This window comes from Cucumis melo, chromosome 2 (assembly GCF_025177605.1).
Source record: "Cucumis melo cultivar AY chromosome 2, USDA_Cmelo_AY_1.0, whole genome shotgun sequence".
Taxonomy (NCBI): Eukaryota; Viridiplantae; Streptophyta; class Magnoliopsida; order Cucurbitales; family Cucurbitaceae; genus Cucumis; species Cucumis melo.
The window spans coordinates 1,036,376-1,053,081 of NC_066858.1; the positions used below are offsets into that span (position 1 = coordinate 1,036,376).

At 33.8% G+C, this 16,706-nt stretch overlaps 2 protein-coding genes across 4 annotated transcripts; both read right to left on the reverse strand.

The window, feature by feature from the left end:
• Nucleotides 1-238: 238 nt before the first annotated feature.
• LOC103492201 (superoxide dismutase [Fe] 3, chloroplastic) lies at nt 239-6,195 on the reverse strand. 3 transcript variants are annotated; one of them, XM_008452477.3, is made up of 9 exons: nt 5,812-6,195; nt 4,796-4,935; nt 4,361-4,456; nt 3,317-3,508; nt 2,007-2,178; nt 1,528-1,601; nt 1,427-1,453; nt 1,312-1,335; nt 239-773 (listed from the first exon to the last, which is right to left on the reverse strand). In XM_008452477.3, exons 2-9 carry the CDS (start codon nt 4,886-4,888, stop codon nt 648-650), a joined length of 804 nt encoding a protein of 267 aa, XP_008450699.2. In that variant the 5' UTR covers nt 4,889-4,935; nt 5,812-6,195; the 3' UTR covers nt 239-647.
• Nucleotides 6,196-7,377: 1,182 nt separating this feature from the next.
• LOC103492202 (dihydroorotate dehydrogenase (quinone), mitochondrial) lies at nt 7,378-15,021 on the reverse strand. Its single transcript, XM_008452480.3, has 11 exons — nt 14,608-15,021; nt 13,018-13,100; nt 11,548-11,871; nt 11,077-11,332; nt 10,035-10,115; nt 9,847-9,954; nt 9,724-9,753; nt 9,470-9,607; nt 8,697-8,734; nt 8,479-8,578; nt 7,378-7,754 (listed from the first exon to the last, which is right to left on the reverse strand). The coding sequence occupies exons 1-11, from the start codon at nt 14,740-14,742 to the stop codon at nt 7,680-7,682; spliced, it is 1,368 nt and encodes a 455-aa protein (XP_008450702.2). The 5' UTR covers nt 14,743-15,021; the 3' UTR covers nt 7,378-7,679.
• Nucleotides 15,022-16,706: the final 1,685 nt, after the last annotated feature.

Sequence of the window (16,706 nt, forward strand, 5' to 3'; positions counted from 1 at the left end):
TTCTCTTTTTTCCTTATATTTGTATAGGAGATGACGAAACAACGTGTTTAGTGTTTGACTTAAAGATCATCTTATTGATTGATGTTGACGTGCATTGTGAGACTTGAATCATATTTATGTTAGAAACATTCATATAAAGAGAAAGGAATGTCATATTTCCTAATCTAACTCCATATGTTAACATTTTCTGTTCGAATACAAGAATAAGAGTGCTTTGAATTTTTAAAATTTAAGGACATTAATAAAACTTCGAAAGTTCTGAATTATTTTTTTTACGTCAAACATAGTACATTACTACAACATTCCCTTTCTTAATAAAATTTTGAACTACATCAACTCTACCAACCACTCCAAAAATTATAATGGGTTGGTTTGAATTCATAACCTCAACCAAGTTGTCTAAGGTCGGATAAAATAACAATCCGTACAATCAAGTTTTGTCAAAGACAAGCCTTAATGTTACCAACCTGTACATTTTTAAAGGAAACAACCCTCCATGTTACTACAACATCATGAAGGGAAATCTAATGTAGAGAACAAAACTTGTCGGACCTCAAACAGAACTAGATCACGTATATGAGGCTTACAGATTCCCCCGGTCGCTTCGTCAGATCATTTGCGAGTAACCCTAGTATCAATGAGTGTTCTTACGCTACAGGAATTTTTGGCTCGCCTAAATTCACGAAACACTCTGCTCGGGCCATACGCCCCAATGCCGCATTCCATGATACAAGATGGTCCATGAACACATTTACATACTCTATTTTGTCATTCTGTGTTCAAATAAATTCAATAATCAACCACATAAATCTAACGTAAATAACTTGATAATGCAAGGTATCAAGGCCTCCCAAGAAGGCTACGAGCATAATATAATATGTAGGCGCTCAAATAGTAAAATAAATAAGGTTAAAATATCATTTCTGTTGACATAATTTGGAGCTTGTTTCATTGTAGTTAAGTACTTCTAAATGTCCATATTGAGTCTATGTACTTCCAATAAATATTAAAAATCAATTCAAACTCATCGTTTATGGTTAACTCTTCGGAAAGAAAAAAAAACACTTTGTTCCAGTTAGTCTTCCATGCATATAAATTTTGGAAGAGTATTCAGATGGTGTCTTTACTTGAATGAAAATTATTATTTTCTTTACCAAATCTAATAAAAGAGAATTTCAAACAAACCATAAAGACTAATTTCAAGATTTATTAAAAGTACAAGAGCCGAAATGAGATTGAGTTTCAAAGTATATGGTTTTTTATTTTAGTCTTTAAATAAAATATAGCAGCCAATCAGGGAGAGTATCATACCTTGTAATCCAGATAGTAAGCATGCTGGAGAGAAAAAAACAAATGTTATCATATATGATTTGTTCAAATGATGAAATAAAAAACAAATATTTGAAGGTAGATAAGTATTTGATACCTCCCACAAGTCCAAGCAAATGATTGGCTGCACAACAAATATGGAGAATCAAATTTCTGAGAATTAAAGAACCTTGTAGACAAAAAAGGGCATTTACTTACAATGTCATCCCAGAGAATTGGGCTTAGCGCATTCGAAGTCGTGATCACAGCAAGTCGTTTTTCTTGTCTCTTCACTGATACAATCAACAACAGTTCAGAACATCTAAGACTGTCAAATGATAGTTCACAAAACAGAACTATGACGTCAATCTGAATATCAATTGAATCATCAAGAGGAGAAAAAAATAAGGTAAACAGCCAGTTCACTAAATTAAGACAAAATAACCGTCAAAGAAAAGAATTTTTCCAAAACTCTGGAAATCTTGAAGAGATCATAAATATTGTCAAGCTGTAAAAGGGGAAACAAACAAAATGGAAAAATAAGGAAAAGAAGTGAGCGAGACAGAGAACAAGATGGCACCATTTACAAATTGGGTGATTCAAATAGATATAGTTCTTTCAACCAAAAAGTACTTATTAATAAAGGTATTAAAAATGAACTTGTCAAAAAAATGTTTAACCAAAGTCTGATAACTTACAAACAAGCCAAACCCAGCCAGAACCAAAGTGTGAAATAGACGCTAGTATAAACTTGTCCCTGAAATTGGTGAAGGAGCCAAAATCTTTTTCAATTTGTTGTAGAACACCAAGTTTGGGCATGTCTCCGCCACCAGGTTGCATGGATTCCCAAAAGAAGTCATGATTCCAGACCTGGACATACATAAAGGTAATGAGCCTACATCTTTTCCATTTTTATGGCTTATATATCTTGCACTCTCTGAACTTTTACACTACACCTTACTAGAAAATTTACAAATGTAACATACTTTTTTGAGATTAATTCTGTCTTGAGGAGAAAAAAATATCAAATTCATTTTTCATACAAGGATGTTGAATGCACAGGATACCGAACATACAAATATTGGATAAGAAACCATCTTTAATAAAAGGTATAAAGAAAGGATTTACAAAAAAGAATGGCCCATGCAAAAATAAAACATAACATTATAACACAAAAAGTAAACTCCTCCTACCCTGCAAGAGTAAACTAAGTCTGTCAGATCAGAAATAAAAATGCATCTGAGATCCCATCCAAGGTAAAAGAAAGACTTTGAACCATACAACCTCACACTCACAACCCATTCACTATGTATTTGTTCTAGACAATGTTGAACGAGAAGACCGAAATCTCAAGAAAGGTTGAGGGTGTCCAGCAATGACACCACTGATCTTGAGATCTCAAGATTTAGCAAAAAGGGAAGAATTTTGTGTAAAGAAAAAAGGGACAAAACGATGGTCTTGACTCTTGAGATTTTAGCAATCGGGCGAAATTAGGCAGTGATAGTTATCTCCTTTAAGTGACATAAATCCCCTAAAGCCGAATCCAATTAAAACAAGTAATATCTTCTCTGAAATACCATTGTGCCAGATAGATTTTGAAATTTTCTTATCAAGAAAATAGCTCTGCATATATGATGGCGCATTAAGGATCTCATAGTATGTGACTTGCTATATCAGAAGTAAGCTATTAAATATTAAATTTCTATTTCATAGCCACCCCAGTCACCATATGTTCACTTTTTTTGCCTCACTATTGAAATAAAATAAGGATCATCACATTTCTTTCTTATCAATGATAAAGGGAACAATCAGTTGAAGTCGAGTAGCTTCTGAAAATGCTACGTACTGAAATTTGAATCATGGTTAACCAGTGATAGAAGTTCTATCATGTGCTACATGGCTTGAATTCAACTAAAAAAGACTTATATGAAGGAGTCGATCAGAATATTAGAAAGGTTAATATTAGCCCTCATAATTTAAAGTATGCCATGGATTAACACTGAAGTACCTGGGCAGCATTGTTGAACTCAGGTAAAGGATTCCCATTGTTATATGTTACTTTGAGAAGTTCATCCAAAGTGTGGCCATATAGAATATCATTTTGGCTCAGTTGTTTGTTTAAACCTTCAACATAATTACGGTGATGTTTACCCCAGTGAACCTCCAATGTCCTCCGACTCATATATGGTTCTAAAGCATCCTAAACATAGAGAATAAGATAAAATATAGTGCTATTAAAAACAGTTCATAGAAATATCCATTTCTTACCAGTAGTGCTGCAATTGTGACAAATTTTAATCAGTTCGGTAGAAATTTATAGGCTTATAGTGAATCTACAATCCGACAATGACTATACCCACAGAAAAGCTGGCTACAAGAGACAGAGGATAAGCAATTCACCTAAAAAATTGGAGATTCTAAAGGATCCAAATACGCATGAATATATATACAAAAGAGTGACTAAGATTAGGTTTACAATATATAAAAAATTCATGTGTGTGTGTGAGAGAGAGAGAGAGAGAGGAAGAAGAAGAACCAGGATCGGTGCCTTATTGATTTCATCTCACCTTAGTTGACGTCTCACACGTCTATTAGCCAATTTTGAAAGAAAACAATAAATACTAAAGGCACTCCATTCACATTTAATGCCAGTATATTAAACTTGCTCTATGTGAGTTCAAATAAAAATAATGTTTTACTAGCTATTACACCTGATTTCTGAGAATCATAATAATCTTTTACAGGAAAAAATTCAAGAACCAAAAGTATAAGGGAATACTGTAATGGAACGGCACAAATTGATTTTTATGCAAGATGTCGCATGGTATTTTCAACAAGACTCTTAAAAGTAAATAAAAAAACAAAACGCGTAATTTAGCAACTCTAGCTTTGAAGATCGTTACTATTCTTGCTTCTAAAACAGACATGCCAAAATATCTGAAAACATCAAGTGAACTCTTGAGCAAGAAGCAAGTATCTGCAAGAAACAAGCCCTAAAACATGGAATTTCAGTTGCAAAATAAGTAAGCACATCATTAGATTGGTGACTTACAAGTTCATAGGGGGGTGTCTTCAAGCCATAATAAGCAGCGACTTTCATTCCTCTTGTGGTTACATCAGAGCTTCTCTTCTGCAACTTACTCTGATGCTGCAAAGAACAAGCATGCATCACTATCAAATAAAATGTTCTCTCCTGAAGGCTTTTTGCATGAACACGGATATCAACAGTTTTCCAAGATGTGACAATTGTGAAATAGGAACTAATACTTACAGCAACTCTCTGGCAGAGTTTCATCAAAAAAGAAAAGAACAAATATATCAAGTACTTTTTACTTGCAATATAAAATTGCATCTGTTGTAAGAAAAGTCTAAACAAAAATGAAGAGAAAGAGACGAATAGAGATGAACTACCTGGACAACATAAAAGTTTCTCTAAAAAGAAACAAGTGAGTATAAATCTAAGAATATCAAGGAAAAGGCAATGTACCAAGTAAGGATGCATGGTCTTCTTTAACTGCTGAGAAGAATTGGTCAGCAGAAATGGAGAGTTAACGTTCAGAGAATTGCAGCAAGTGATCATTGTATTGTATCTCTAGCAACTAAATATTCATTGGCTGTTGCAGCCGTCTGCAAATCATAACTCACTGAATTCAGAACACAAAATAGTGATGAATAAGGCTGTTGAGAAATGTTATAGAGGAAAGAAACAATACTACCCTCCCCATTCAATATTTACTGAAATCTATAGTAAATCTTACTCGAGCTATCTTTGTTTCAAGACTAACCATATACATTATTATTAATTTTTGGATAAGAAACAATTTCATTGATGAATAAAATATCTAAAGAGTACCAAAGGGGACCATAAACGAGATTACAAAAGATTTTTCCGATTTGATACAATGAAATTTAAGTTGTAACTATTCTATGTTTACACCAAAAGAGGACCTTGAAAATAGGTGATTAAAGAACATCCCAGGGGATCTTTCTTCTCCTTGAAACATCCTTCATACCCATTAAATGAAACATCATCATGTATCTTCCCTTCTAAACTCCGCACTCGAAGTTTGTCTCCTTGCTTGTTCTCTTCGAACATTCTTACAAACAAAAAAATTAGCTTTGACACTCCAAGACAATTCTTACAAACATAACCACCCAGACACATCAATAACACATAAGGCATTAACTCAATCAATTCATATGCTTTTCATACTTAATAACCAATCAAACACTGAAGTTCCCATTTCCAAAACGGACCACTTCCATTGAAGAAGATAGAGAATCAAGACATCCATCCTAACATTTCATGACCAACCAAACAGATAATGGAGTGTCAGCTTCTCAATACAGTGACACTCTCTTACCCAGACGAAAAACACAAAAGAAGAGATTGAATGGAAATAGGAAAAAAAATTTCGACAACCCCATATGTAAAATTCTTCAAATAGGGATAACCCATTTCCCAAAATCCCAAAAGAAATTCAAAAGGTCGGTCGACTGTACCTGCAGGAAAGTGGGGTTGATGCTATTCCTTCACGTTCTCGGGAAACCAAACAGAGAAAAATGGGCACAACTGAAATGGGTTTTTCGTGTAGTTTTTGGAAAATTACAGAGCTATAGTTCAAATCTGGTGGTGAGGGGAATGCTGCGGCCGTTGTTGAACTCAGGTTCAGTGTAAGAAGAAAGATTAGTATGTTTTCCCGCGATATGCACCTGCCCAAGGATAAGAAGTTAGGAAATGTGTACTTTCTTTTTTAAAGAAGAAAATGTGTACTAAGACAAATAGATATTGTTTACAAGTAATAGACATTAAACATAAACTATTAAAATGATATATGAATGATTTTAATCTATTGCTTAAGAACTTTATAAAACAGTAATGGACCCATATTAAAATGATTTTCCTACCTTTAGAGGGAAAAGTTCTTCCCTTTTTGGTCGGTTATGGACAAGGAGGCATTCACAATGTATAGTGGTCAAATAGGATCATTTTCGGCTCAAGATCTTTTACTCTTTTGTATCATGTGAGAGTTTATTTTATACAGAGCGAGAGGTTCCATTTTTTTTGTTAATGAGAGTTTTAGTATCAGTTTATATGGTTCAAATGAACCAACTCTAAATTTTGAAACGTTCGGTTAATCAATCGCATTCTATAGCATTGAAAATATTATTACGATATAAATATGACAAGTAATTTTACTATCCATTACAATTATTTGTTTGTACACCTTGAATTATGAGAAAAATATTACTCGATTAGATCTTGATCTTGGATGAGTGAAAATTATGAGTTTCTTTTAAGCTTAGATGAGAAAATAAAAGAGTCGTCAATTTTGTTTACACTAAAAAACATCTCCACGAAAAATCCATACATAATAGTTAAATCTAATTTAAATCAGATATTGAATTATATATTACTTAATTAGGTTTTTTATTATGAAAAAATATCAATTGATCCTCTTGTTTACATCATTGTTAGCCAAATTTATGAATTTATCTTTTTTCTTTCTTCCTTCCTTTCCTCGATTTCCTTTGCTTTTCCCTTACTCTTCCTCCTTTGTAATTTTTCTTGTCAATCTTCTCAACCCCCCACCTTTAGTTCTCCTCTTTTTTTTCTTTCTTTATTCCCCTTCTTCTTGTGTTTGTGTCTTCTCCTTATGAGTTTTGATATAAACAGTTTTGTGTTGCAATGCGAGGAAAGAGCAAAGAGAGGAGATCAAGAGTGAATGAGTAAATAAGTAAAAAAACATGTTTGTAAAGAAATTCATTCTTGTAAAAATGGTTTAAAATACACTTAAAAAACTAATTTGAGTGGCTTCCAAACACTTTAATTTTTTTCAAAATAACTTACTTTTCAATTAAACACTTGAAAGTGTAATGCAAACACCACATGAGAAAGAGAGTGAGCGAGAAACAAAAAGGTCAATTTGAAATAATAGGGCATATTTCATTTTTCTCCTCAATTTTGGATCATCCATCCCTGACCCAGCAAAATGCTCGTCAATCTAATAATAAAAAGGAAAATAATAGGAATACGCGTGTGTGTGTATATATATATATATATATATATATATATCTAAACCCTCTCATTATTTATAACTGAAAAGAAAGTTTTGAACAATTATTCCTTATAATTCTCTCCTAATGTGGGAGATCAACAGAAATTTAATGATGAAAAACAGATTTGGCATCTCCAAACCCAAAGCAATTCTCACCAGAAAGAAGAAAACTTGAGGGGAAAATCAGCCTCCAAGTTGAAGGAGTTAAATAAAATTTCTGAAAGCTGAGAGAGAAGAAACCAGAATTCCATTGTCAAAACATTTGGAATTATTGTGTTTATTTTCAGCCTACAAACAAAGTGCACAAAGCTGTTATCTGCAATCTGCACCAACTGCTTCTTGGATAGACTTGAAACCATCTCTTTCTAAGCATTCAGCAAGCTCCCCCTATAAGAAAAAAGACACAATGACAATTACCACCATATATAGCTTATTTTCTTTTCTTCCTTTTCTAGTCTTTATCCTTCTTCTATAACCGGATTGAAAATCCGCCAAATCGAGCAATGCAGAACTATGTAAAAACGATGTTTGAAAAGGCCAAATTAGAAGTGAGCATGGGGGGGCCGAAAAATCGAGCCGACATCAATCAATTAGGGGAAGCGAGGACGACGTCGATTGGTGATGGCTGGTGTGGTATAAATCAACTAACCAATATATACAGACACACACACATACCCTAAACCAACCAGGCCGACCAGTTAATCACTTGACGATAACTCTTCCAAAGAAATTTTCGGTTTTCCTCTTTTAGAAAATCGAAAAAACCAACTTTGATTGACTGATGATTACTCCTAGCACCACTAGATACAACTCTAAGCTTTTCTTCTAAACCAGTTGAGGCATGAGATTTAAGGCTATATGAGACATAAAACTTGATACAGAAAATTCATAAAAAAAATAAAAAAAGAAATGTAACTATTAATATTAAAAAAGTACGAAAAAATAGCCCATATCTACTAATTGTCACGCTCTTGAAATTTTTATCTTCACCAAGAATAGTAAGAAGTGGAATATCCATCACTCATGGCGTACAGACATGAGTTTTTATGTTATCTAGTTCTTCCAAAATTGTTCACAATGTAGATGTAGAGACATGTGTAAAAGACAGTACCTTTATCTGAGGAATCAAGGCAGGCCCACCATAAGCAAATGCTGTATAAAGTTGAACAAGAGTTGCTCCAGCTCGTATTTTCTTGTAAGCATCCTCACCACTATATGAATAAGTATGATTATTAGATTTGGTTCCGGGTAGGTGCTAAGTTCATTGCAGAGAAAACATTAAAATCTGAAATAAAGAGCTACTATGGTGAAGAGATCCATCAAGTTTACCTGCTAATGCCACCACAGCCAACTAAAGGAATCTTCCCCTAAAACGGAACATGTATGTTTGTTATGAAATCGATAAATAAAGAAAGCAAGAAAATATAAACAGTAAAGATCAGTACAAAATACGTGGTTCACTAACAGTGTGTTGGCTATACTCATAGGTAGATGATGAGAGCAGTTTATTATTGAAAGAAATATCTGATAGTACAGATTGTAGACACAGAGATTCCAATAGGGTTAGAGGGCTTGTACATGCCGCCTCTTTAAACCTTAGGCCCAAGATCAACAAGATCCTCCATGGTTGGTCATTCAAAATATCAAACAACAGATTATTCTAACGTATATCAATTTTAAAGAATGACATATGATATACATGGCATTAGAATCTATCATATGAACTGTTTGAAGTTATAGTGTATGAAGAACTGTACACTGATGATCTATCCTCTAGCTTCTCATCATAATGCATCCCTCACTCTTGGGGGTAGGAGAGGAAAGGTTGGAAAGGTTTACTGTGAACTTGAGAGACAGTTCAAAATTGGCTTTAATCTAAAATTTCGTCCCAATTTTAAAATTTGAAACTAAAATGAAGAAAAGTTCGGTATGATATGAAAGAAGATTATCTTATCTAGAAAAAGATATAAAAAAGATTAAATATAGATAATCTCTCTACTTAAACTTCGGTTTATTAGTAGCTTAACAAAGTATGGTAGCAAAAGGTTAAGGACTCAATTTTCAATAAAAAAGTTTACGCTGCATGAGATTCATCAACATACCCTGGTCAAAATATACATCTCCTTTAAGATATTGGTGGATAGGTTGAAGAGAGGCTTCCCACTTAATCCACCAGCTTCAGCAGCCAATGGATTGTTATCAGCAGGCTCCGGTCTTGAAACAGTTGTATTTGTTATAATCTAAAACCAAATTAGACAAGAAATAGACAACACAAAGTTAATTAACCAAGCAACAAAACGTTTAGTAGGACTTGAAGTTGCAAATTTTGGATAGCATGTGTAGAAAGAAAAGATACCAATCCATCCAAACGGAGGGCTAGGGCAACCTACAATGAGGAAGAAAATAAAAAATTAACAAAACTGAGGAACAAATGAAGAATAAGAACATACAGAGGAAGAGGCAATCCGCATTCACATACAGCTGCTATATCTTCGAGGTCTTCTTTGGACAAGTCGGGGGCTATTTTCACCAGAAGTGGAGGAGGTCCCTCCTCACCCCATTGCATTTCATCCCGAGCTTCTTGAACCTAGATGAAAAGTAAAAAATATCATGACAAGAATGCCTAAGAAGTAACTTCATAAATATGGCGAGGCCCTTGCTTTATACCTTTCGAACAAGGTCCTTTAATTGCTTCCTACCTTGAAGCACACGCAATCCAGGAGTATTGGGTGATGAAACATTAATAACCTGTAAAGAGGTAAAGATTATTTGAATTTGAGGAAAATTTATCAATTGTTAAAACTTAGTTTTGGTTCAATTACTAGAAGAAAACGTTGAATAGCAGCTCACGAAGAAGATTCATAAAATGTTAAAATTGTTAAAATTTAGCTGAAGAAGATTCATAAAAGAACGTTCAATCACAAAAACTTAATGATATGCTTCCAATAATAATCAACCATAAGCCTAGCAGCTCTGTAGTATTTAATTTCAATTCCTTTTGCAACGTATACTTAACAACTTCAACGTATATTTTACAACTTCAGCATACCTTTTAATAACACATAGAGGATGAACAAAAAAATGAATTCAAACAGTTCTACAGGGGAATTGAAACATCCCTGAGCAAATGTGGTCCACCAAATGCCAATCCAATGGCTTTATGCTAACAGATATTGTTACCATGCCTCACCTCACCTGCCTTAGAACTATAAAACAACACCTACAAAGAACTATAAAACAACACCTACCTTCCCTTTGTTTACCCTTATTTGATAATAATTCATAGTTGATCCAACAACTAATAAACGAGTCGTGCATCCTGAATAAGGCATCCTTCCTTATAGAATCCGTCACAGTATTTCAGAAATCAGAACTAAAAGCAAATTAGATGCCCAAAAAGCTAACCTACATCCCTTTTTGTAATGATCCACCAAGAGTTATCGAAGTACAAAAGGACCAGTACCCTTCCAATGTTATCCTGTCAGTGAATAAGCACAACTCCCAAGTAGGAAAAAAAAACTATGATCTCACTCCCAGTTCAAGATTTGGAAGCTTAGGGGATGAAAACTATTTTACGGCTACAAATGAAAGCAGAAATTTTATTTTTTTATTTACTTCCATACCTAACAATTAATCTCTTGTTATTTTGAACATGATAGGATAAAACACGATCAACTAAATAACATATGACAAAAGCAGAAAAAATTACCAAGTAATCAGCATACTGAGACAATGTATGAACTCCTTGCACATAATCTGCAGCAGCATCTTCACTATTCTTGTTCTTTCCGAGATTAACTCCAAGAATCCCACGACCAGCTTTACCACCCTGTTTGACGTCATCACTAGAGGAAGGTGAAGTACTTGAACTTTCATCTAACTTTCTTTTTCCATGCTGGGCACCCAACCTCTTTGCAACTACAACAATTCCTTCACTATTGAAGCCATATCTATTAATGATAGCTCTGCCCATTGAAAAAATTTATATACTATAAATAAAAAGAAATATCAATGGGATACCAAAGATAGACCCGTCCTCACAGTAGCAAGAAGCTCCACATAATGAAAAAACCACAAAAATACTAAGCATGAGCATTTGGACATAAGGATATTGTAAATATTGTACAAAAAGGGAAAGTATCTATGCGACATGGCAAAGTGAATGAAATCCATTACCTACCCTTCCCCACGCAATCGGAAAACACGAGGCTTTGGATTGCCATCTTGTGGAACAGGTGTCACAGAACCGACCTCCACAAAGCCAAAGCCTAATCCAAGAAGACCATCAACAGCCTCAGCATGTTTATCAAAGCCTGCAGCAAGACCTAGGGGATTTGAAAAGTTCCTTCCCCAAACTTCAAGTGCTAAAATTGGTGGATCAAGCCTCTTCTCCCTTGGAACCCAACCCCGAGCTGCTGCTAAGACTCCTAGCCTATGTGCAACTTCAGGGTCAAGAAGGGCAAAAAGGGGGTTCACCAGTTTTGTGGCAGAGAATAGCCAACCACTGCAAGATACCAAAAATATGAAATCGAATTTAATACTTCGATGCCTAGTTCAAGTTTGTATGGGCAGTACCAATAGATAATGCGATGTTAACACAGAATACTAATTGCACAAGTGAAGAAAGTGCTTCTTCCTTAACGAAGACCAGGGAATAAAATAACATACTAAGAAGCACGTAACATGGATACAATATGACATAGACATGGCACCACAACATCTTTTTCAAATATTCCTTAAAGTATATCTTGGTCTCACATTTATACCAGAAAGAAATTCAAAGTCAATGTGTTTATGCATCTATATGTTTGAAAATTTAGATTGATCTATTCTGCTCGCAAAGTTTATAACTTTTGTCATATATGTTTCTAGTTAGTATAGTTAACAAATGTTTGGTGCATGTTGAACAAATGTTGAACCTACTTTGACTCCATACAACTGGTGGCTAGCACATCCATTGCATTAACAAGTGTCTAATACATGTCGAACAAGTGTCTGAGTAACAAATATTAACTGATATGTGCCAGAAATAAACATGCTAGCTAAAATGATGCAAAACATGGGAGTTTTTATGAAAATACCTCAAGATACGTTTTTTATTAATGAATATGGGAGCCTTTTATAGGCTGAAAGCTTAACAAGAGCTAGTTATGAATTAATTATTTTTTAACTAACTTTCTTTTGAACAAGAAACAAGAATAAGAAACCTTAACTAAAATCAAGAAACCTAGGAAACAATTAAAGAAGCATCAAGATTTTGAAGAAACATCAAGAACCTAAGATGTTCTACATCATAAAATAAGTGTATGTGCTTCATAGAGAACATATTATACATTTATTATTATTTTTTTTTTATGTAATCAAAAGATATCTTCAACATAATAAAATGCGTACAAACTATAAAAGAGATGGGTGTAGGTTATACACTTATACTTAAATAGCACGAGATGGTACACAGCAAGCACAAGGCTAGGCATGCAATTTCAAAAGCTTTAACTTGAAATCTCGAATGCAATTTCAAAAGCTTTAACCTGAAATCTCTTATGCATGTATGCTTAAGAGACATGCATCACACAATTATCTAAATGTGTCACATTGTATGAAATTCCAATAAGTAGGCATACATCATACAAAGATCTAAATGTGGTACCAGAAAGTTGCTTCATCCACAGTACTCACATATGCTCCTCCAGCTATCACTAGGCCTATAGTGGCTCCGGTTAATAATCTCCCCTACATATGAAGATATCTGCACATAGTCAGGCTACATTTTAGAAGTAAATAATCTTTTATTAAAGTTGGCCACGCCATCTAGTTCCATTACTAATAACCAATCAGGTTCCTTTTAAAAGCTTCAGCTACTGTCCACATATAAAATGGTTCATCAGCTTGTTAATAACACAATTATTCTACAAAACAACAAATCTAGGAAAACCATTGTTAAAACATAGTTGTCAAAACTTGTTTTGCCAGTTTCTTTATTTAAAAAAATAGAACTAAACTCACAAGCAAGCCCTAATAATTCCATTCCAAGTATGTGGGTGCACATCTACCACTCGTAAAGCTCAGGAAGTTTGTGAGGGAGATAATCATGAAAAAACCAGCAAAACAGGAATGAGAATCTGTTCGTTCAATCTAACAGGCCCAAAGGGCTGCAAATAATGCAAAAGGTAAGCAATAACAAATACAAAAAGAAAACCCATCAAAAGAGCCAAACAACTAACAACAGACAAAACAGACTCAAATTCAAAATAATAGGACCTCATGGGTAATTATAAAGATCCTTGGAAACTGGTGCCCAAATAGAAGTTTTAAACCTAACAAGTGATCAAAACATCTAAAATCTTTCAGCCATAAAATGTTATTGTTCCTTCCATGTTCCATCCATAATCCCCAATGGATTAAAAAGAAGCAATCTTGCCACAAAAATATCCAACCCCACATCCTGAAAGAGAGACCATCCTGAGACACAAATTTGAATTGAAACCACTGTAGTTCAGACGCAGCTTAACAAGTAAGTGACACGACCAAAAGAACCAGACAATGAGAAGCCTTTGTCGGGTAAAGGGAAACCATCATCCTATACAAAGAAGTAAATGAGACCCTGTTCTTTCTAATTAAAAAAAAAAGGAAAAAGAAAAAGAAAAGAGGGATCATTTGAAGCTCTTGTACACTTGTGCTCAACCAAAAGCCTCACAACACCAACTAGCCACCTCAACAGTTGAGACTGGAACTACTACCGCACTTGCCACTCCCCAACCTTTTCTATCGAAATTTAGAAGTAGGCCCTTCAAAGTAAGTCAAAGTCTTGTCCCTAATTCCATTTATTCAAAACCACACAGTGGACAACAGTACATGTAACTAACAATGAACATGAAGCATCAAGCTTATGACAAACAAAGCAAAACATTAGAACCATTCTTCCATTCATGATCAAGAAACAAAACTTTTGCTTCTACCCACAAAATTCTTCGCAAGAGAGTACAATGGAAACCGTCTCGTTAAGTAAACTTGTCCTAAACTACACATTGAAGCAGAGCACCCACAAAGAAATTTCAACGCCCATTAATTCAAAAGCAATCATCAAACCACATATTGATAAAAATAAAAATAAAAATAAAAAAAATAAAAAAATCACATGCACATACCCGAAAGAAACAAAGAAAGAAAACCCCATTTCATCGATTAACTGTCTCCATTCTATGCATCAACAAACATCAAACAGAAATAGAGTCCGTACCTTCTTAGAAGTGTGAGGGATCTTATGAATGGTCTCAGAAGCAGAAGACCAGTGCCTTGCGCCTTGGAAGAGACGTGAAACCGCCCCTTTACAGATAGCATCTCTTATTAGTTTTCGAGAAGCCATAACCACCATGAACGAATAAAACCCAAGAACAGAGTGGAACAAAAGGGTAAGAGAATAAGAAGTGTGTGTGTGCAGAAATGGAGAAGGAGAGTACTAAATGGTGGGACTGTGAATAACACTCATTAATTCTCACGACTTCCAAATTACAAACCGTGGCAGTGATTGCGACGGCGGCGGCGGCGGCGGCGGCGATGAACGCCACAAAGAGTTGATTTTGCACAATGCTCGTTAAGCAGATGGAGGTTGTTCCATTGGGTTGAAAAAGTTTATTCCCATGTATAAAAGATTCCTTTTGTAACGTTTATGATATTCTTATAAAAATACATATGTATTGCATGCATAATATTAAATTCTTATGCCGATATTTTTATTGATATTTTTCGTATTTTACAATATTTTTATTACATCCTAACAAAACAGAAGTATTATAGTATCATTAATATAAATGTAAAAGTAATTTAAAATCCTAAAATATTGATGGCAGTATAATAAAATAAAAAATCCATGAAATTGGCCATTTTATTAAATATTTCAGATTTGCCCTTGTCGCTTTTGAATGTCGCACGGCTCCAATTCCTTCCTTCTTCCTTTCCATATTCTTCATGATGGCGGTCGTCAGCGGTGTTCTCCTTCTTTTTTTCTTGTGTAATTTTTGGAAACCTTGATCATTGTTCTACAATTATTATTGTTCTTTTGCTATTATTATCTTTGTTTTCAATCAATCGTCAATCAATCTTGTATTGTTTTTTTTTTCCGAATGTGTCGTAGATAGATGAACTACGCGATCGTTTACCATAATGCTTTTCAAAACCATCGATTATAATGAACTACGTGATATACACGATTGTTTACTATGACATTTCAAAACCATCATTTATCATGAATTTGTTATTGAAATGCGGTTGAATTTTATTAATGTTATCTACAATTTTGGTCTAGAGAAATACATTATATGAACTTTTTAATGCTACTAGCACTTGAAGATTCGTATTTTTTATATTTTCTCTCTAATAATAAAGTATTCTCTCTCTTTGTTAGTGAACATACAGTAGCTAACACATTGTAAATCTATTTTGATTTTCTACTGTTTGTGTTTTCTATTTTATATTTGATTGTCGGTTCCATAACAAGTACGAAGTTGACGATGAATCATATTTGATTTGAAGGAAGGAAGATGATCCAAAACCATTCTTAAGAGATAAACATATAGAAACAACGCATTGGTTGGGTTCAACTTTTACAAAATTTATACTTTTGTTTTGTTAAATGATTCAGGTAGATATTTATGTAAATGATGACTTTGAATACGATCACGTGTATTTTATTTATTTATTTTTTCTTTCAAGAGGGTTTTTCGCATTTAAATTATCATCATCTTGTGTTCGTTTTTATTATTTTCTATGTGTTCTTAATTCCTACCACTTAAATAAACGAAGTGTTTGGTCTTAATTTGTATCAATAGCTTCGATATACTTTTCCTTTTAATCATCGGTTCAAAAGCAAATGTATTAATAAAATTATATTTTATGGCAAAGTTCTTTATTCTTTTAACATTGTGTGTTATTTCTAAGGTGTGACATGATAATTAATTGTATTAAACCCAACACACAATAACCGATTTCTTTCACTTAGATAGCCTTTCTTTTGTCCCTAAATATAATATAATAAAAAAGAGTATTTAGACTTCCTAACTTTTCAATAATTGAAAATGACTTCTCTTATTCTAAAATGTTGGTAGTTTGATTTAGAACGTGCAAATTTTATGTTGGGTTAGAAAATTGGAGGAAAAAAAAAAGTTGAGTCAGGTTTTCAGTTGTGCAAGTAAGGCGTCCAGTTATATATATTTTTTTCAATTACTTGAGTTATATATATATATAACTTGAATAACAATTTGTTCATCTTGCATATTGAAAAAAAAAATGAAATTTTGTCTAAATAAATTATGAAGAGATTAAAAAAAAATATGCCAACCC

Bases quoted from the DNA above. Each gene is read 5' to 3' on its own strand.
- LOC103492201 (XM_008452477.3), bottom strand. From the start codon at position 4,888: ATGATCACTTGCTGCAATTCTCTGAACGTTAACTCTCCATTTCTGCTG. The intron at 1,602-2,006 runs GTAAGTTATCAG...TGATTGTATCAG, and splicing joins TGGCTGGGTTTGGCTTGTTT to TGAAGAGACAAGAAAAACGA. The intron at 1,454-1,527 runs GTAAGTAAATGC...TTTGTTGTGCAG, and splicing joins CAATTCTCTGGGATGACATT to CCAATCATTTGCTTGGACTT.
- LOC103492202 (XM_008452480.3), bottom strand. From the start codon at position 14,742: ATGGTGGTTATGGCTTCTCGAAAACTAATAAGAGATGCTATCTGTAAA. The intron at 13,101-14,607 runs GTACGGACTCTA...CTTCATATGTAG, and splicing joins TCCCTCACACTTCTAAGAAG to GGGAGATTATTAACCGGAGC. The intron at 11,333-11,547 runs GTAGGTAATGGA...TTCAATGGGCAG, and splicing joins TTCCGATTGCGTGGGGAAGG to AGCTATCATTAATAGATATG.